The following is a 20,110-nucleotide window of genomic DNA, read 5'->3' as shown; positions in this document are numbered from 1 at the left end:
CCATCCTGGGGTCTGGCCCCCTGAGGCAGGCAGGAGGGACACTGGCAGAGGCCAGGCACAGGCTGCCGTGGTGGGAAGGGGGTTGAGCGGGGGGCTCTGGAGGACAGCACAGCGCCCTGGGGCCTCACCTCGGAGACGGGTGTGGCCGGTTCCACCTGCACCTCCGTGGAGCTGGTGAGCTCAGGGTTGGAAGTGTCCAGGATCTCCACCGCCAGGCCCAGCATGAGGCGGGCGCGGAAAGACACGCCCTCCCCCAGGCCCTCATTCAGGTCCTGGTGCTCGTCCAGCAGCGTGTAGTTGCGCGTGGAGCCATACATGTTCACCCAGGCGGGGCCCAGCGTGGGCAGGAAGCCTGTGGGCCAGGGGCAGAGGGTCGAGGGGCTCACTCGGGTGGAGGGACCTGTTTGGGGGGCTCCTGGCCTGTACCTCCTGGTTGCTGAGCTGAGGACCTCATGTCTCGCTCGGGGAAATGTCTGAGGCAGAAGAGGGCCTGCGGGCAGCGAGGCTCACAGGGGCTGCGGGGAGAGCGGTGTCTGCTGCGCGGGGCTGGCTGTGGGGTGACCTTGTCACTTGCATGGGGCACTTTTGTGTGTCTGCTTATTCTCTGCGGGAGCCTGAGCTGCCCGTGCCTCTCCACATACACACACGTCCATTTCTGTGGAGCAAAATCATGCCCCCTGCTTCCTGGTGCCGGTTGCAGGGGCCGTCTGTGATCTACTTGAAGGACAGATGCCAGCACCTCCCCAGCTCCTCAGCAAGGCCTTTGCCGTCTGTGCGTGCCACGAGGGTCTCACCTGCTTCTGCAGACCCCTCCCGTCCTCCCTGAAGGCCCTTACTCTCCGCCTGTGCGTGTTAAACGCTCTTCCTCCACGAAGTACCCCCATTTCCTAGGCCCGACTATTTTTCTCCCTTTAGGATTTGTTATGTCTCGTGTGTAGCACGGATTCAATTCTGCCTTAAGAGTTTTGTTTGGTTTCTGTTCTGCCTAGTTCATCAAAAACACTATAGTATTTAAAAAACTGAGATATTCTTCCTATAGCATAACATTCACCATTTTAAAGTATGCATTTCAGCGGTTTTTCGTGCATTCACTGTGTTGTGCTACCGCCCAGGACATTTCCATCCTCCTCAGAAGAAACCCCGTACCTTTCAGTGGCTCGTCCCAGTTCCCCTCCCCCCAGCTCCTGGCAACCACTCGTCTACTTCCTGTTTCTATGCATTTGCCTGTTCCGGACATTTCATACAAATGGAATCATGCAATCTGTAGTCTTTTGTGTCTTCTGTCTCAGGTTTTGAGCATTTGGTAGCACACCTGTCTCCCTCATCCCCAGGGGAGCACCGTGAAGACCAGACGGATTCCTCCTTGTTCTGTATCCCTGGTACTCAGCTCAGTGCTCTGGTCCTACAAGTCTGTAGATAGGTACTGTGGCAGCAGTACATGCATATATGTACTACATATGTATATATACACATGTATACAATTACTATTATTTTCATTTTACAGATGGGAAAACAGGCATGAAGGTCACGCAGCTTCTAACTGTCAGAGCTGGGGTTCAAATCCAGGCAGCCTGGCTCAGGAGGGCCCAGGCACCTCTGTGCAGACGTGAACCATGAGTTTCCACCCTTCCCTGGAGGCAGGGGCTGTTGGCAATGCCCTGACCATGCCTGGCACCTTTCAGGCAGAGGCGCGGGATGGTGGTGGTGTATGGGGGGTCTCATTTACGCTACCCCTTTGCCCCACGTCCCGCCCCCGGTCTCCTGCTGCTGACCTTTGTCTCCGTCGTTGGAAACCTTGCGCAGGTCGATGAAGTGGGTGCCGATGGCCACGTCGTTGACCTTGTCTGAGTCCCGGATCTGTACCTTCATGCGCTTGCAGAGCGGGGGGAACAGGTCTGTAAAGACCACCTGCTCATTCCACAGTGGCTCATAGCTGCTTTTCTGCACTGAAGTCTTGCCCTGGTGGGAGGGAGCGAGGGTTAAGGCTGGTGCACGTGCATAAGTGTGCGTGTGCGTCTGTGTGTGAGTGTGTATATGTGCGTTACGTGTGTACATGTGCTGTGTGTGTGTGTACTTACCTCCTCACCCTTCCCCACCCCAGCCTCTCTGGCTCTTCTCCCTCTCAGTGCCCCCCTCCCCTCAGCTCTCGGTGACCTGGGGGCAGTGAGGAATCCCTACGGCCCAGCCTGGCCTCGCCCCCCCAGCCCCTCTGAGCTAGAGCTCCCCTCATCTCTCTCTCCTCACTTCTAGAGGTGACTCACCAAGGTGATCAAAGGCCAGTCTCGCGGCTTCTGATTTTGCCTCACGTCCGTCCCCAGGACCTCACACCCAACCCCTTGCACCTCTGGTGCCTGTCACCCCAAGCCCCAGCCTCCTGCACCCCAATACCTTCTGGCCGGCAAAGAAGACTTGCACGTAGGGGTCGACCAGGTCCTTGTTCTCACCGATGAAAGCCTTCTTCATGTTGGCCATGAGGCTTGTGTTCATGCGGGGCAGCCCCTCTGCTCGGTAAATCTTCACGTAGAACCGGGCCCACTGGCGTTCAGAGGGCACGCCCTCGGGGAGCAGCAAGTTCCTGCCGGCACATACAGCTAGGGCTGTGGTAGCCAGCCCTGGGCACCCCGACTCCTGCCTCAGCATCTACATACCCCTGGGGGCCGGGACAACAGGTGAAGGACGGCTGAGAAGGCCCACACTGGGACTAAAAACACTGGAGTTTAGGGCACCTGCTGTCTTGTGATCCTGGGCAAATCTCCCCATCTCTCTAAGCCTCAGTTTACTCACCTTTAAGATGGGAATAATATGATATTCCCTCTCAGAATATGATAAGGCTCAAATAGGTTAAAATATATGAGTACTTTGTAAACTGTAGCGTGGGAGACCACTCTTAATAATATTATCCAGTTTTCTCAGCTGTGTGTCACATCTTTCGTCTCCTATACAAAAACCTCACAACTGGCCCCCACTCTCCCTCCCCGGCCCATGGAAGGCATGAGTCATTGGATCCTGCACTTTTCCTCACTGAATCCAGATGAGGTCCCAGAATATTCCTCAACAACCACTGTCAGCTGCCTGGAATTGGTACAGAAAATAAAACCTCTTTGTTCTCCTGCGTGTAGACTCAAGACCCAGCAGCTCTGGGACTTTGCTTTCTTTTTTCCAAGTTTCTCACAGTCAGAAGCCTGGATGTCAAATGACTGTCACTCGTGACTGTCCTCTGTGAACCCCTGCCTGCCCTTCCTCAGTCCTTTCTGCCCCATGAGGAGAGTCACCGGACACCGAGGCTGGCCTGGCCTCAGTCCTTCCAGGGAGAGATGGGCCATCTGGGCATGGGGGTAGGGAGATGGAGGGTGAGATCTCTGGGCAAAGTCCACCCTGGGGGTTCCCTTGGTGTTCCAGGAAGGGCTGGGCCGGGTCTCCAGGGGCTGGGGGAGGATGGGAGCCTCACCCCTCAATGTCTTCCTCTTCCGTCTCGTTGGCCTTGTGGGGCGTCTTGATGTTGTCCCCCTTGCCCACCACAGCGATGTCACACTTCACGTAGCCCTTCAGCCCCGCGGAGATGTCGTCGGGGTCCGACAGGATGGCCCACTTGTGGTGGAACTGGTGCTCTGCAGTGGCGAGGAGAAGGGGCTGCACCTGCTGGCCTACCCAGGGCGGCACCTGTCCTCGGAGCAGGCCTCGGAGCCCAGGTCACCAGGTCTTGGGGCCCTGGGGCCACAGCTCTGCCTGCCTCTCGGCCAGGGAGACAGAGGTCCCCGAGCAAGGGTGGCCGAGGCAAGGCCCCGCCCCTGGTCATGCACCCAGGCGTGTGGCGTGGCTTCAAACAGAGGAGGCTTGTAATTGGTTTCTCTGCCTGCAGCCCTCCTGCCCCCAACCCATGCAGTCAACCACTATGCAGCTGCCAGACAGAGCCCTCAAAGAGGCCCTCCCTCTCTCACTCCCCATTTCAAACCCACTTGAGGCTCCCCAGTACTTGGGGGAAAGACCACAGACCTCAGCATCCCCTGTGGGGTCTCCTGATACAGCTCTCCCCAGCTCTCAGTGTTCACCCTCTGCCCACCCACCCCTCCCCACGCCGTGCTCCTGCAAGCAAAGCTGTTTACCCCTCTGTGAATAATTCATATTGCTGTTTCATACCCCCATGTCTTTGTGGCTGCTGTTCTTTGAGCTTGGAATGCCCCCATCCCTTCTGCCCCCCACCCCAACCCTCCACCTCCCTATTCACACTTCTAATCATTTTGTTCATGTGTCTCCTCTTCCATGCAGCCTTCCCTGACTTCCTCAGAAGAGCTGATCCTGGCCCCTTTCCATATGCACATCTCTTATCTCACTGTCACTGTGATTAGCTACTTATTGTCTGTCTCCAATTTCAGACTGAAAGCCTCCTGTCACCCCAATACTCCCAGGAGTTAAGACGGTGTGGAGGAAAGGACAGATGTCAGGAGAGGAGCCCGCTCTAGGACGGATCTGCCCCTTCAGGTTGACTTTAAAGCTGTTTGCAGGCATAGCCTGTACGAAGGGCACATCTTCTTCCTTGATTTTGTGTGGGCACTGGAATCTCCAGGGACTCAGAAGTTTCCTCTTCCCCTCCCTCCTCTTTCAACTTCTCCTATAGTTCAGACCTGTTGCCAGCAAGCCTCTGTCTCCATTCGGTTCTGTGAGATGTGTTCAGGACTGTGTGCAGAAATCGGCCTGTTTGGCGACAGGCCAGGCCAACTGTGTCTCCGGAGAGATAATGCCATTGCAGAGTCCGAAGAGACAGACCGGGATGGTGAGAGCGGAGTACGCCATGTGTGTGAGGGGTCACTGGAGGCCGTCAGCTGAACTGGCACACCTCAGGAGGAGAGGGCCGTGTCCTAGGCTGCCCCAGAGCTTCCACTCTTGCCAGAGTGGATGTTTGTGGGATGGATACATGAACAGTTAGATAGCCAGACGGCTGGATGGGGAGATGGATAGTAGAAGATGGGTGGTAGGGTGCCTGGCTGGCCTAAAAGGTAGATGGATAGAGGGATGGATAGATGGCAGATGGATAAATGGATAGAAGGATGGATTAACATACGGACAGGTGAGTAGGTAGATATGTGGGTGGGTGAAAGACTATATGGGTGGATGGACAGATGTGTGAATGAATAGTTAGATGAACTGGGGAAATTTAGCAAGGAAAGAGAATAAGACTCAGGAGGGACATAAAATTTGTCTTCAGAGTTGAAGGTTATTTGAAGAGGGAGTGGATTTTTTTCTTTCTGTTCCTTCAGAGAGAGATTGGACTGATGTGTTTAAGGTCTCTTCAAGCTTGAATGTTCTATGATTTTGTGATTTTTATGTGTATAATCTTCGGTTTTCAGCTTAGATTTCCTGGTCTGAGTCATAGTTATAATGTGCACCAGCCAAGTGTCTACTAGGTTGAACATAAGGAATCGCCAATTTGGTCAACCTAATAGTTTAGTGGCACCTCTGAGACACAACTTCTTTCAGCCTCATTTATCTCGTCTGTAGAATGGGAAGGAATGCTGATGTCTCCCTCACTGTTTTGTGAGGGTGAAATTGTATTGTCACTGTCAGAGGGCCTAATGGGGTCCTTACTGCACCCAAGTGGCGGGTTCACTTCAAGGACATGGGTGGGGCCCAGTGCCAGCTTGTCTGCCCGTGGTTCCCAAGCTGGCCGTGTGGTGAGTGCTGTCTGTCAGGCTGAGGCACCTTCTCTGTCTGGTCCAAGCCTCACCAGCCCTCTGGGCCAGGGCTTGGGGTTCCCTCACTAACCCCATGTGGTGTTGGCGTATGGGTTCCCCCAGAGCTGCTAAGCAGATAGCCCACGCGGCTGTTCTCAGGCAGCCTGGGTCACTGGACGGATGGTCAGTGAAGGTGTTTTCAGGGCACAGTATCCCTCAGAGACTGCCCCCGCCCCCTGCATTGGGTGTTGAGGACATTGTGGCTCAGTAGGGACTCTGAGGGAGTCACACGGCCTGACCTCACTGTAGACCAGCTGGGTGACCAGGGAAGCCCTGGCCCTTCTCTGGCACCCAGGCCCCTCAGCTGTAAAAGGGGGCCATGCTGCCGACTCTGCAGGCCTCCCGTGAGCCCCGCCGACTGGGCGCAGGTGGTCACTGCGACTGTATGCAGGCTGGGCACCCCATCGCTCTGCATACCTGAAGACCGTGTGCACTCACGGCCTCACCTGAGCCCAGCGCCCGCCAGGGTGGGAGGGACTGCGTGTCCCGGGCTCCCGGAGCTGACCGGCTGTGCAGCTACTCACCCGGCTGGGAGTACACGGTCCCCACGTCCATTTTGAAGGAGCCCACCAGGGTGCCACTGCGCAGCAGGTTCTTGGAGTGAATCACCTTCCGGGCAGAACCACCAGTCACCAGTCAGGTGGATGGGGCTGAGGCTTTCCATGGGGCGGGGAAGGGCTGACTGATAGTGGTGCCATGTCACTCTTTCTGGGGATGTGAGCTTCAGGTGAAGCAGGAGGGCGTCTGGCAGGGCAGGGGCCGCTCTCTGAGGCTTAGTATCAGCCTCTTGTGCCTCACCTGTGCTCTGCTGGCTGCCAGGTATGCGTGAGCAGGTTGTACACTCTACTGAAGGATCTAGCTAATGGGGCGAGAGGGGCCCACATCCAGCCTGTGCCCCACTTGCCCGGCTGTGTGTCTGGGTGCGGGTCTGCCTTTTTATGGTTGGCCCGCCCAGAGGGGTGCCCTTTTCAAGTCTGCACAGAGGTGCAGTTTGAGCTAAGAGCCCCGCCTACCAGGGACTGCTCCCCACTCACCGAGATCTTGATGATCTTGTCGAACATGACGTCAGGAGGGACATGGAAGTCGAAGACGAAGTACTGGAGGGGGAAGGACCCAGACTTGCTGTCACTTGGAGGGCAGGGGCTAAATGCCGGGCCCTCCCTCCTGACAGTGCCTGTCTGCACCTCGGCCATTTCCCTTGAGCCCCAAAGTTTGGATGAGCAGGAGGGGCAACCACTGGTCCCCCCTGACCCCGGGGGAGCTGGGAGTCGTGTGGTCTTGAGCAACACATCTTCTGAACCTCAGCTTCCTGAGCTGTCAGAGGGGGGTAATGATGCCCCCCCTCAGAGTCTTGTTATGAGGCTTGATGAGATACATGTAAGATACTGTAAGATACGCTGTGGTTATATGGGTCCCACAGACATCACCATTAAACCACAATGCTGCCTAAAAGATGCACCCCAAGTTTGGAGGTGTTTAAATGTAAACTAAGCTGAGCCTTAGAATTTAGAACCGATGCACTTAATCTGCTATAAATGTAAGTGCTGTGGGTGCGACCTGTCCTCTCGGCTGGGAGCTGCCACTCACAGTTGCAGTGCCCACCCATCTGTCCCAGCCTCGGTGTGCAGGCGCTGGGAGCGAGGGTGCGGACAGCGAGCAGAAGGCCCACTGTTTTGGTGAACTTGTGGGCAGGGAGATGGAAGAAAGGTTGCCGAAGAGCTTGGAGTAAATGAGAATCTGCTCCTGGCTGTTGGAGGCTCACACTAGAGCATTGTGGGTAACAGCGCCAGCTTTAGAGCCAGAAAGACTGAGCTTTCACTGTTGCTCCAGTCACCTCCCTTCCTGAGCCTCAGTTTACACCTCTGTGACGTGGGGATAACGAGCCAGGGCCGCCATGTGGGACTGCTCCGGGGCAGCATTCACGGGGTTGCTGGGAGGCGTGGTTCGGAATCTAAATGAGATGACCTGGGTCAAGCATTCAACCCAGGCATGCACACGGCCACTGCACAATAAATACCAACTGCTACGAAGCACTATGCCCAGATGATGCTGGTCACGGGGGACTGAAGCTCTGGAGAGGTGGGTGGTACAGGCATCTAGACACGCAGATGGTAACCGATGCCTTGAGGCTGGGGAGATACCCGGGGAGAGAAGGAAGGACAGTAGGAAAGAAGCAGGCCCAGGACAGGGCTCCAAGAAGCAGCAGCACTTCAGCAGTGGGCACAGGGAGTGATGCCAAGAAAGGCAGTGAGGAGAGGAGCTGGAGAGAGGGGAAGGCAGGAGAGTGGCGGGAGAGGTCTCCAGGGCAGGGGGCGGCGAGAGGATGGAAGGGCCGGGGCGGTCGAGGGAGAGGGAGAAATGGTGGATGTTGAACTTAGGGACAGTGAGGTCCTTGATGTCTGGAAAAGGGCAGTTTCAGGAAAGATGGGGCACAGAAATGAGTGCAGGGATTAAGGTGAGGAAGTGGTGGTCACTAGGAGGTATGTGGGACTGAGGAAAGGCATAGCTAGGTAGATAGACAGATAGATGGATGCATGGATGGATAGATGATAGGCTTCTAGCTCCTGTCCTTGATCATAATGGTTCTTCATAGTTGTGCTTAGAATATGCTAGAGTGAAAGGCCTTATAGACAAAAGGGGAGTCAAAAGAAAAGCAAAGGCAGAGTTGGTGATGTTGAGTGGACGATATAGTGGTAGATTCTTTGGGATGTAGAAAGAGAAGGATTCAAGGCAATGGGGGGAGGTGGTTTTAGGCAGAAGGAAGATGACAGTGTCTGGGGCCGGACGCACCGAGAAGAGGTCTTGGCCTGGGCTGTGGATTGTCAGCTTGTTCTGGGGAGGGGGGTGATGGTTATGAGGCCCCCTTCACAGGAAGACAGGTCCAGAGCCAGGCGGGAGGGTCAAGGCCAGGCCAGGTGCCGCAGAGCTGTGTCAGCCCTAGGAGAGCGAGCTAACTAAGCTAGGACTCTGCGCTGTCTGTGGTCGTATTCCTTGTATTTCCTGAACATATTTCCCTTTTGTGATTACTTAGAAATCTAAGTGATGTTGGTTGTTCCCACCTCCCTCTATTGTGTTTAGTGGAACCAAAGGTAGGTTCCCATCAACTCAGAGAATTAGCGGGAAGCAGCACACCCCTGGGACCAGGGGGATAGTATAAAAGGAAGAGAAGAAAAGGGCAAGAAAATTCTAGCTTTGGGGCTGGGAGGAATCATGGGAAGATAGTTTAGCACACTGGTTCTCAACTGGGGCCGATTTTAACCCCCGGGAGGCATTTGACAATGTCTAGAAACCTTCTTGGTTGCTACATCTGAGCGGAGGATTGCTATCGGAGGATTGCTTCTATCTAGTGCGTAGAAGCCAGGGACGCTACTCACTATCCGACAATGCACAGGACAGTCCCCTACAACAAAGAATTACCTGGTCCAAAGTAGCCACAGTGCTGAGTTTGAGAAACTCTGGTTTAGAGGAAACAGAAATTGAATAAATCAGAGTTACTTGGGTTTGTGAAAAAGAACAAAAATATGATCAGGTGTAAATTTAAGATGATCCAAAGATGAGTGGAATAAATAGTTTCAGCGGATATAAATGTAGAGTTTGGAAAATGGAACGAGGAAGTGTGCTGTTTGCACCCACTCTGTGGTCAGGCTTGAGCTTGGTGCAGAGCAGATGCCCAGCGGATGTCTATTTCTTCGTCTGGGTAAGTATCCATTCAGCAAAGTGTTACCAAAGCCCTCTAGGTACATGGCAGGCCCTGGGCTGGGCTACAGCGATGCAGGAGACTGGGAGCCTCCCGGGTTAGACATGAAGAACCAACTGCAACTTGGGGATGTTGTTGTCAGAGAGAGAGGAATGCCCTGACCTCTGACCTAGAGAGTGCAGGGAAGGCTACTCAGCGCAAGGACATTTGAGCTGGGCTCTGCAGGGTGAGTAGGAGTTTGCTGAGGAGCCACAGAGTGGGGAGAACAGCTCTGTTTCCTTGGGAAGGAGGAAACCATTTGAATGAAACATGAGGCACGTGGGCCTGCTGCAAGGTGAGCCCTCCCCTCAGGCAAACATGGCTTCACCACTATCAAATAACTGTGGAAGGCCATGGGGCCCTGTCTCCACATCTGTTAGGGAAAAATAGATGTTATCTAGGCCGGAGGTTTTTCCAGTCAGGGATGTGTCCTGACATAAGGTCAGAGGTGTCGAGCCTGAATTTCCTGACTCCTGGGAAGGTTGCCGCATGGGGCTGAGGGGGGTCCTGAAACAGCAGTGTCCCAGCCCTGTGGCCCTGCAGGAAACCAGCTGTGAGAATGGGGTCCATTTGTGGTCATTGAGGAGACCTCGGCCAGGCTCTGGCTTTAGCCTGGGTCCCCGTGAAGGGCAGAGCTGTGCCTGGGTTTTCCTCCTGAAGGCCCACGACTGGGGCTGCCCACAGTTTCCCAAGCGATGCCCTCCCCCAAGCAGCAGACGGCACCCTCAGCCCTCACCACCCCCAGGACGGACACCGAAACACAGGACGCAGGTGCCTCGTTTGGCCAGGGTGCCAGCTGACTTCTGGCTTAGTCTGATGTGTGCTCAGCCATCTGAGGGGCATCCCTCCCCACAGCTGATTAAGATGGGTCCCTCCCTGGAGCCCAGAGTCATGATGCTGTGTCTGGGGTGAGCGTCCAAGGTGGCAGACAGGGCGCTGGGCAGAGGCAGGGCAGTCTGGGCCCTGTTCTGTCTACCGTACTCTCTGTGATCTTGGCCCTTTTCATATTGTGGCCTCAGTCTCCTCCTCTGTAAGATGGAAAGATTGAACTAGGTCTCTGAGGTCCTTTAACTTCGATGTGGCCTCAGACAGCTGCAATGAACAGCAGTGGGTACTGGGCCTTTTACCCCTCACTCCCCAAGCATCACGGCCAGTGGTCTGGAAGGACCCTGAAGAGGTTGATGGCAGCTGAGCAGGGAGCGTGCGCACACAGAACCCGACTCTGGCACGTAGCACCCAGGCCAGGTCTTTCTCCAGGAGCTTCAATGTCCCTTGGGTAGGATGGGATTGATGGTGACAACTTCTGACAGTGTGAGAGTCAGAAGAGATGATGCACCAAAAACGTTTACGAGAGTGCCTGGCACTCAGCAAGTGCTCATTAATGGTGCCAGTGCCACCACGGGCTGGGGCTGGAAGGAGGTGGCCCCGCCCCAGGGCTCTGGCCTGGGAAACATCTAGGACCAGGCCTCAGGGAGTGCACGGTTCACTCACAGGTGCTGCTGGGAGCAGCACAGGAGGACCTGGGGTGCTATTCCTTTCACAGGGTGGCCCCTGGCCAGACCTGTGTCTGGCTGGGATGTGGACTGGGGCTTCAGAGGGGGCAGCACTGCACGTCAGCAGGCTGCGGGTTGTAACGGGCGGGCCAAGGTCATGCCGGCTGGTGGCCCTCTGTGTCCCTTGACTCCCAGCTTCTCCCGTTGGGCCCCATGGGGCCAGGGCCCAGCCTCTGCCATGGTTTGGAGGCCCCTTCCCCACCCGGGGCCCCAGGCTCTGACCTCGTTGTAGTAGGGGCAGTTAGTGGACTCCTTCATGGAGGTGTACTTCTTGTCGTCGCCCACCTCCACGCACACCACGGGGTCCACGTTCAAGCCCACCAGCTGCCGGGCCTCAATCACCGTGATGCTGACCTGCGGGCGGGCAAGAGGGGGACCGAGAAGGAAAGCGGGTGAGGTTGGATCTGGTCCTGCAGGAGTCGGGGCCCGGGCAGCAGGCTGGAAGGTGCCGGGAGCCAGCACCGGATTTGGGGGCCAGTCGGCCTGCTGTACATCCGCTGGTGATCCTGGGCTCTTTCCCCCACTAAGCCTCACTGTCCTCATTTATAAAGAAAGGGCGTGGCTAGATCACCTCCAAGTAGGTGTGCAGCAGAATTACCAGGTGGGAGGGGAAGGATGGTGGGTAAAGACCCTGAGGCCCCTGGCCATACTCCAGACCAACCCAGTCCAGTCTTGGGGCAGGGGTGGAAGGAGTGGCGTCCAGCAGCCATATTTTTAAAGCTCCCGGGTGATTCCATGTGCTTCAAGTTCTCCCCGGCATCAATGGCTCTGCCTCACCGAGGGCTGCAAACCTACCTCCCAGGTTTTGTGTACTCCGGGATTAAGCTTTCTAAGTCTCCATTAACATGCATTTGATTTTCTGCTCCAGCATTTCTCATTTTAAGCCTGCAGGCCTCTGACATCTTTTTTTTTTTTTTTTTTTTTTTTTTTTGTGGTACGCGGGCCTCTCACTGCCGTGGCCTCTCCCGTTGTGGAGCACAGGCTCCGGACGCGCAGGCTCAGCGGCCATGGCTCACGGGCCCAGCCGCTCCACGGCATGTGGGATCTTCCCGGACCGGGCCACGAACCCGTGTCCCCTGCATCGGCAGGCGGACTCTCAACCACTGCACCACCAGGGAAGCCCTGACATCTTTTTTATTTCTGGAATTTGGCTCCCTTTCTACATTCCTGGCTCCCCTTCTTCTGTTTAATTTCTTTGAATGCCCAGTGAGGCTTTGGTGCCCACCTGAACACACCTTTTTTTGCCTTGAGACTTGTATGTTGTGTGCATTCTGTATCTTTTTCAGTGGCATCCACCTCTCTAGAATCTTATTTCTATTCTGGGAAGCACTTTTTCATCCATTCAACAAATATTTGCATATATATATATATATATATATATATATATATATATATAGAGAGAGAGAGAGAGAGAGAGAGAGAGAGAGAGAGAGAGAGACAGAGGGAGAGAGACAGAGGGAGGTAGAGACGTGCGTGTATGTGTCTGTGCACATACTCTTCCCGAACTCTCACTGCTTTGGATCTGGAGGTGTCAGTGGCCATGGGTGGGCCATGATAAACAGGAAGAGACACAGACTCGGGGTTGCTGGAATGGCATTGAGCCTCAGTTTTCTCAGCTATGAGTGGAAGACACTACCTATCTATAAGTTTGTGTGAGGGCTGAATGAGATAATGTGCATCAAAGCGCTTCATAAACAGTAGACAGGTGTAGGAAATGTGAGCTCTCGTTATAAATGGCTTCTCAAATAGAATTTACTTTCAGTTAAGTGGCTGGTGTCCCAAACAGATAGGGTCGTGTATGACGCTTAATATTGTTTCATTTAAGTCTCTTGAACTTGCATTTTAACAAATAGCTTATGTTGAGCTGGTACTCTTCTAATGAAACTGTATGAGTTGCTTTTTATGATCCTCATCTTGGAGAGTTGGTATTTTAATTGCTGTGCTTTGATGCAACTACTAAATATGATTTTACTCAAGAGAATCAGTCTCCCTTTTCACGAAAAAGAATAGCCATGAAAATTATCATCCACTGCGTCCATCAGATATTTATATATCTTATAAATATCCGGAAGGACAAGAAAAATCCACACAACAAAAGTAACGATGTTAACAAAATAAAAACCCTGATGACAACGAGAACGTTACCAAGCAAGTATGTAGAACTGGAAACTGAACATTTACTAATTGAAGTAATACTTGAACTATGAAAACAAGCATTTCTATGTGGAATGAGGTTCCACAGGGAATGGAACTGAGAATCTGGAGCTCTGAAGGAGTTCAATAATCATTGTTTCTTCAGGGAGCTAAAAGGGAAATAGAGCCAGTTCTGAGAAGTTTACTGTGAAGAGAGTAAACAGACACTAGAAGTCCTTCCAGAACATTCTTTGCGTAGTAGTTTATAGAGTTTTAAGCTCTATGAAACCTTATACCAAAGATTTTTTTAAGAGCTCATTTTTTTCCCAAAACTAACCCATCCCTATTCCTCCATTAAAAAAAAAAAAAAAAGATTTTCTGTAACTCAAGACTGGGAAGTAGACAAACACAGTTTTGGTATAATAAGGTAGTAAAGATATGCCATCAGGAGATTAACTTTTGCAGTGTGAGAGGTTGGCTGGTTTTTATGTTTTTCACCCAGGGACTCAGCTGTAATGATAGCCTTTTTGCCCCCTGCTCCTTTTCAGGACCCAGAGTTCCCACCTTCTTCCACTGAGCAGAGCCAGTAATGGTGGACGACCCTAGCTGGAAGCTCTGACACCAGGCGGGAAGCAGGTAGGGAGGGGAGGGCACAGGGCTGAAAGGAGAAAAGGGTGGGGCAGGGGGAGGAGGCTCCAGTGCGTGCTCTTTGCAGGCTGAAGGGTGGCCTGAGGGGTACCCTGAGAGTGCGCAAAGGAGGTCGCGGCCTGGCGTTGGTGGGGGAGGAGAATGCCAGTCCGGGTTCCCCCCGCCCCCCCGTGCTCTATGGAGGGGAATGTATCATTTGGATTTGAAATTAAAAAAAAAAACATTAAACTCTGAAGAAGGGGATTTCAGTCATCAGCAGAGGACTCCATCTTTCCATGATGGAAGAGGGGGAGGCAAATAGAGCCACTAAGGGACCAACTGACCAGCTGACCAGGGTAACTCTTTTGGTGACTGACTATTCCATCCTCTCCTTCCAAGATAAGGGACATAATCCTCAGGTGACTCCATGAAACTCATCACAAGGAACACTGCTGAGTGTAAATCTATACCTCTGTCCTGGGAGAACCTAAGAGTCATGGTGCTTTGTGACCTGCTTCTGAGGGCTCTGATAGGGCTGCAAGAACATGGCTGGGAGCTGGAGATGAGAGGTGGTGGACCCTTTAGTACTGCTCTTCTGAAACATCCTTTATGTTCCCTCGTCTCCAGGTGACAGAGATGTGACATGACCAGTTGTGCATTTTGAGAAGATCACTCCAGTGGTGGCATAGAGCATGGAGTGGAGGGGGCAATATGAGAGCGGGGAGATCAGATAGGAAGTGGCTGCCATATGGCACTTGAGCTGGATAAATGACGTGGAGGTGAAAACCGGAGAGATGTTTGGAGGTGAAAATGTATATGGTCTTGGTGGCGGGAAGAGAGGGTAGTGAAGAGACTCAAGACTCTGTGACCCGCCAAGTACATCCCTGCCAAGTGCCAAGCACCAAGCTTTGCCCACTCTGATGGGGAAACTGCATATTCACAGGGAGGAAGCTGCAGCTTCTTGCTTTTGAGATGCCAATAATCAGGAAAGGGTTTTCGCATTACATGCATTCTAAACAGAAGAAACAAAGGGCCTGAGTACACCACGGTCTTTTCACCTCGGGACCTCCTTTCAGTGCTACCCAATCTTTAGGATGGTTCTGAGCCCTGAGGATCCTTCCTGAATCTGAGTTCAGCTAAGTGCCTCTGGCTGAGGTCTTTCTAACTCAGCAAAGCCAGTTCTCCAAGAGAGTGAAGTCCTTCTGATAGGTTTTTCTTGCTTTATACATTGTACTTATTGAAAGCAAGAATAATTCCACATTTGCAATCCTCACATTGCATCCTCAGCTCTCTATCCAAGTGTGTTAACCCAGTTGAGATGTGAATCAACCTGTCAGGGAATACTGTGTTACCAGGTCCAATACAACTGTTTTGTTCAGTTCAGAATGTTTACAAAGTCTTTGGAGGCTGACTGTCTGGTCCACTTAATAAAAGTCTCTGTTAGGAAGTGGTCTGAAAGAGCTTTTGAAAACATGCAGTAGGTAGTAAGCTAAATGAACAGGAACCAGAGGGAGAGACTGTTCAAAAGGCTTAATTAGAGAGAAATTAGTTGCTCTGACTATGGGGTAGGACATCCTCAAGTTTGAACCTTGCTTCTAGCTTTGAATAACTGTGTGACCTGGGACAAGCTCCTTACCCACCCTGGGCCTCAGTTTCTCGCCTATGAAATACAGTAATACCTATACTTGGGTGGTTGTTAAGATTACATTAACTTAAATGGAAAACATACCTACCTAGCCTAGTGCCTGGTACATAGTAAACCTTCAAAAAAATAAGTTACATTAGCAGCAACAATAACGATGGCACCATTTTCTATGTGCCTTTACATGGCGGGCTCGTGACACTGTAGATTGAACGGTATCTGACTATGGGGTCTTTGTTCTTTAGAAGTTTTTCTCTTCTCAGAACACAGAGGAGCAAAGCCCTGAGCTGAGCTTCCCGGAAAAGCCCTCAGAAGTGTTAGGACATTCTGTGCTTGGGTTTGGGCAGAGAGGTGAGGAGGTGACATTCCCAAACCTCCAAGGAGCCCAGTGGTGTGAGGTTGTCTGAATCCCCAGGGGCAGGTCTGCTTGACACTGCCTGGGGCTATTTTTCAAGCCCCTGGGAAGATGGTCACCGACTGGATGAAAACAAACCGAAGCAAGGATTCAGAGAGACAGGGTGCATCCTTGAGGAAATATGACCAGATGTACCTGATACAAAGAAAGCTGGTGCCAAGTCCTCAATATTGTCACCTGAGTGAGGTGAGGTGGGCTGTCCTCAAAGAAGGGAGCATGGGGCCTGGGAAATGGGCATCAAAGCTAAAGCCCTAACCCGGGAGAAGGGTTTGCTCTGATTCTGGGGCCTGGTGCTAGCCCTAGGCAGGAAGTGCAGTGGCAGTCAGGTGAGGTCTCCTGAAGGCTCTGCCCTCCCAACCAGCCAGCAAACTCCCTCAATCCTAGGAACGCCCAGCAGTCTTTTCACCTACAACTGGGTCTTGATAGTTCCTAATGAAGGGTCCAGAGGAATTCGTGGTCCTTGGGCCCTTCCTGTTTGCAGTTTATAAATAAGTACTAGGTACTTCCGGCTTGTACATTAGCCTATCGTGAGTTATGTTAGTGTAACTCAGTCTCTCAGGCTCCGATCAACTCTGGGAAAAGAGACAAAATTGAGGGTGTGGCCCTGCAAAGCTGAGGATGAGGCCCCAGGCTGGGAGGGCTGCACTGGGTCCTGCTGTTTACATGGCCCTCTCCCCGCAGTTCCCAGCCATGCTCATGCCCCATCCATCCTGCCTGCACTGTGGCCACATTAGCAATCTTATAGCAGCAAATCTCTCCCTATCTCAGCCATTTTAGAAACATACAAATAAAAAAATTGTTAATTTCAGAAAATACTGAGAAGCAAAAAGAAGAAAAAAACACCCACATTCTCAGCATCTATAGATAGCCAGGACTGACACTACTTCCAGCATCAAAATAATACAAAGCAACAACTTAAAAAAACACACCAGGGGCTTCCCTGGTGGCGCAGTGGTTGAGAGTCCGCCGGCCGATGCAGGGGACACAGGTTCGTGCCCCACATGCCGCGGAGCGGGAAGATCCCACATGCCGCGGTGTGGCTGGGCCCGTGAGCCATGGCCGCTGAGCCTGCGCGTCCAGAGCCTGTGCTCCGCAACGGGAGAGGCCGCAACAGTGAGAGGCCCACGTACCGCAACAAAACAAAACAAAACAAAACACCAAAATATCTTTCTTCAGAGACACTTATTAAAAAAAATTTTTTTGGATGCTCTTTGGTCTTTTTATGGTTTTTCCAGGCCCCTCTCACTTTATAAAGACCGTTACAAAATCCTAGGAGGGCTTTGACCAGCATAAGCAGAGTTCTCAAGCTGCTCTTTGGGTTTGTACTTCTCTACTTATGACACTGCTGTGAGTGCTTTCCAGGAACAAGCTTACTTTGGTAACATATATTCAGCTTGTGGTTCTCTATGACCCTCAGATCCGTGCCTTCACAGAGTCTATAACGCACATCTGGCCAGAACCCCTCACTAGACAGAGTCGGAAAGGCATGAGGCCTCTAGCTGCCCCACCTACCTGGTAATCCATGGGCCGTCCGGCACTTGGCTCCATCTTAATGTCTGGCTTGGATCTGAGGAGGAGAATGTACTGTCAGGCTGGGTGTAAGGGGACTGCTTTCAGGGGAGGAGGGCACTGGCAGTGGTTAGACCTTGGAGAAGGGCAGAAGCAAAGAATCATGATCTTCAAACGCTCCAGGACTGCCAAACAGAATGGGGATCAGTTGTTCTCAGAGGCTCCAATACAGAGGACTAACCAATGGCAGAAGTGATAGGTAGACAGACATTAGGTCAACAGGTTCAAGCGTGGGCTGGGCAGCTCCGTGATTTCCCTTTGCCCGGAGGTGTTGAATGACCTGGGAACAGGCTCCTGCCTTTGCAGGGGGAGAGGTGAGGGAGACATCCAGGAAAAGAGGAAAGGGGCAGGGTTAGGAAGGAGCTGTCCATGTGCCCTGATTCTTCCCCACCCAAATTCCAAACATAGCAAGCTGGGTCCTGCCTGACCTGGGGAAGGCAACTGGGGCTGTGGGGTTCCTGCCCACTCACCGCTTGTTGGAGACGTTGGTGGTGAGAGCTGTGACGGAAGCTAGTGACACGGAGTCAGGATCCAGCCCATCTGCCAGCCGAATGGCCAGGCGGTCAAGGTCCTCCATCTCCAGTACTGCCGGTTCATCTGGGGAAGAGGGAGGGCCAGTTAGGTGGGCTGGATGGTGGGATAGTGACTGTATTTCCCTTTTTGCTTTGCCATCCAGGAAGCTGAGTCAAATTCCAGGTTTACTTGGTAGCATTTGCTTAGAATGTTATGGTCTGCATATCTGTCGTGTTTCTGGCCTACTCGTGATCTCTGATTTTAACTGAAATTGCACCTGGTCTTGCTTTTTAATTTTAATTGAATGTAACTCACTTATGCAAGCACTGAATATCCTTCTTGGAAGAGGGTCAGGAATAAAATAATACATACTTATGTACCTCCTGTACCAGTAGCTACCATTTACTGAGCGGCTATTACGTGCCAGGCACAATGTCAAGCACGTTATACATATGTCTTTAGTCCTCATAGCCACAGCCTGGCAAGATAGGCACTATTCTCATGTAACCAGATGAAGAAACTGAGGCTTATGAAGGAACTTATCCATGTAAAACAGCTGATGGAATTCAGAACCTAACCCTGTACTGATGTGTATTAATCCAATTAGATGAAGGAATGACGGTTCTGAGAAGCCACCCAAGGATGGTGGGTTTGAGTCTCAACCGGCAGCTTTACCCTCTCCAATCTAGGAAGGCAAAAGGCACAGCTGGAATTCGCAAGGGGCAAAAGACAAAGAGAGAGATTCCGGGGCCAGTGGGCCACACAGGGGATGCTGGGGAGGGAAGCCAGGAGCCCTGAGGATGGGTGTGTGATCTACAGACCTGGGTTAGAAAGACTCCTCTTAAATAGCTGTCTTGCGCCCTCCCCAGCCTGCTGCTACGGTGGCACCAGTGCCACAGGCCACTCCGGTCTTCCAGGACCCACCCTGCCTGTCTCCCCCAGGGCCGTCCCTGCAGCCTCGTGAAAGGTCACGGGGAAAAGGCAGGAGAGCGAGTCCTGCCACAGAGCAAGCATTCTCAGGACTCTGATTTTCCCCCAGAAATAGGGAATTGGCCAAATAACTTCCTTTTTTTTTTTTTTTTTTTTGTTATTCCCTCCTCTAATTAAAAATCTCTAGGCTTCTGTGTAGAGAAGAAAGAATGAGAGCAAAGAGGGCAGGATGAGCCCAACGGACTGAGGGGCTCTGCTGCTCAGCTCTAGACCGGAGGAAACGCGCTACCCACCTTCAGCCCTCGGGGCGCCTCCTTTCGGAGGACCACTCTCAGGACCCGGCTTCTCCTCCAGCCAATGAGAGGCCAGGCCCCTCCCAGGTGGATCCGCCGGCCAATAGCAGGAGAGCCCGTTGGGGCGCTGCCCGCGGAGAGGAGGGGTTTGGTCACCGGAGGGGAGAGAGGGGCCGCCTGGACCGTGGGCGGGGGCGCGCGTCCATACCTTGTCTTTGGTGTTCCTCTTTGTGAGGCCGGTTCTTGCCGAGCTTCATGGCGGAAAACACGCTCCTCCCGGCTCTGTGAGAGGGGGCCGCCAGAATGAGGTGGAAGGAGATAGACGCCGGGAGGAAGACACCCAGACATAGAAGAGCAAAACCCGAAAGAACACGTAAGGGAAGGGGAGATCCAAGCTCCAGCCCCTCACCTACTGGTCCCAAGATATATTTGGGGCCAAATTTCCCAAGTTGGGAGCCGTGAGGGGGAATTAGGGCAGAGGAAACCCCACCACTTCCTCCTTCCCCATGTCTTCACACCACTCAGGAGCAGGTCGGGAACGGCGACCAGTAAAGGCGGCCTTCAGGTGGAAAGAACCGTTTCAACTGGAGCCCCTCGGGGTCCTGATCCCAGCCCCCTCAGTCCAGTCTTGGAGCTCTGAGCTCCGCCAGTGCCGCCAAGTTCATCCTCCCCGACCGTGCACCCCACCTCGGCTGAGTGGAAAGAAAACCAGACAACCAGAGATAAAGCATCAGAACAGAAGGGCAGAAACGGGACTCAGAGGCACAGAGACTGATGGAAGTGTGGTTGAAACTAGCTGCTTAGTTCTCAGATGGCTCTCGTGCTCGAAGCCTGCCTTGTCTTTCCCAACCTCTCTGTGCTTTTGGATTCTCCTGGGTCCCCAGTGAAAAGAAGGAGATGGGCCCTTTCCCGTCTCTATCTTTGGTCCTGGCTTTGCCCCTTCTGCCTGTCCCCTCTCACTCCAGATCCT

The 20,110-nt window shown here is 52.9% G+C and overlaps 1 protein-coding gene across 2 annotated transcripts in view; it reads right to left on the bottom strand.

Moving 5' to 3' along the window:
* Window positions 1-20,110, bottom strand: part of OTOF (otoferlin) — a 94,549-nt gene that overhangs the window by 20,129 nt on the left and 54,310 nt on the right. For both annotated transcript variants that reach the window (XM_024764482.1, XM_024764483.1), the window contains exons 6-15: window positions 19,349-19,422; window positions 17,875-18,001; window positions 17,348-17,402; window positions 11,241-11,372; window positions 6,764-6,826; window positions 6,254-6,338; window positions 3,449-3,608; window positions 2,389-2,575; window positions 1,773-1,959; window positions 129-352 (exon numbers count right to left, since the gene is read on the bottom strand). In XM_024764482.1, the coding sequence (XP_024620250.1) occupies window positions 129-352; window positions 1,773-1,959; window positions 2,389-2,575; window positions 3,449-3,608; window positions 6,254-6,338; window positions 6,764-6,826; window positions 11,241-11,372; window positions 17,348-17,402; window positions 17,875-18,001; window positions 19,349-19,422 (1,294 nt within the window). The remainder of the gene's footprint in view (window positions 1-128; window positions 353-1,772; window positions 1,960-2,388; window positions 2,576-3,448; window positions 3,609-6,253; window positions 6,339-6,763; window positions 6,827-11,240; window positions 11,373-17,347; window positions 17,403-17,874; window positions 18,002-19,348; window positions 19,423-20,110) is intronic.

The sequence above is a fragment of the Neophocaena asiaeorientalis genome, unplaced genomic scaffold (assembly GCF_003031525.2).
Source record: "Neophocaena asiaeorientalis asiaeorientalis breed wild unplaced genomic scaffold, Neophocaena_asiaeorientalis_V1.1 scaffold345, whole genome shotgun sequence".
Lineage (NCBI taxonomy): Eukaryota > Metazoa > Chordata > Mammalia > Artiodactyla > Phocoenidae > Neophocaena > Neophocaena asiaeorientalis.
This window is presented reverse-complemented; position numbering and strand designations above follow the sequence as displayed.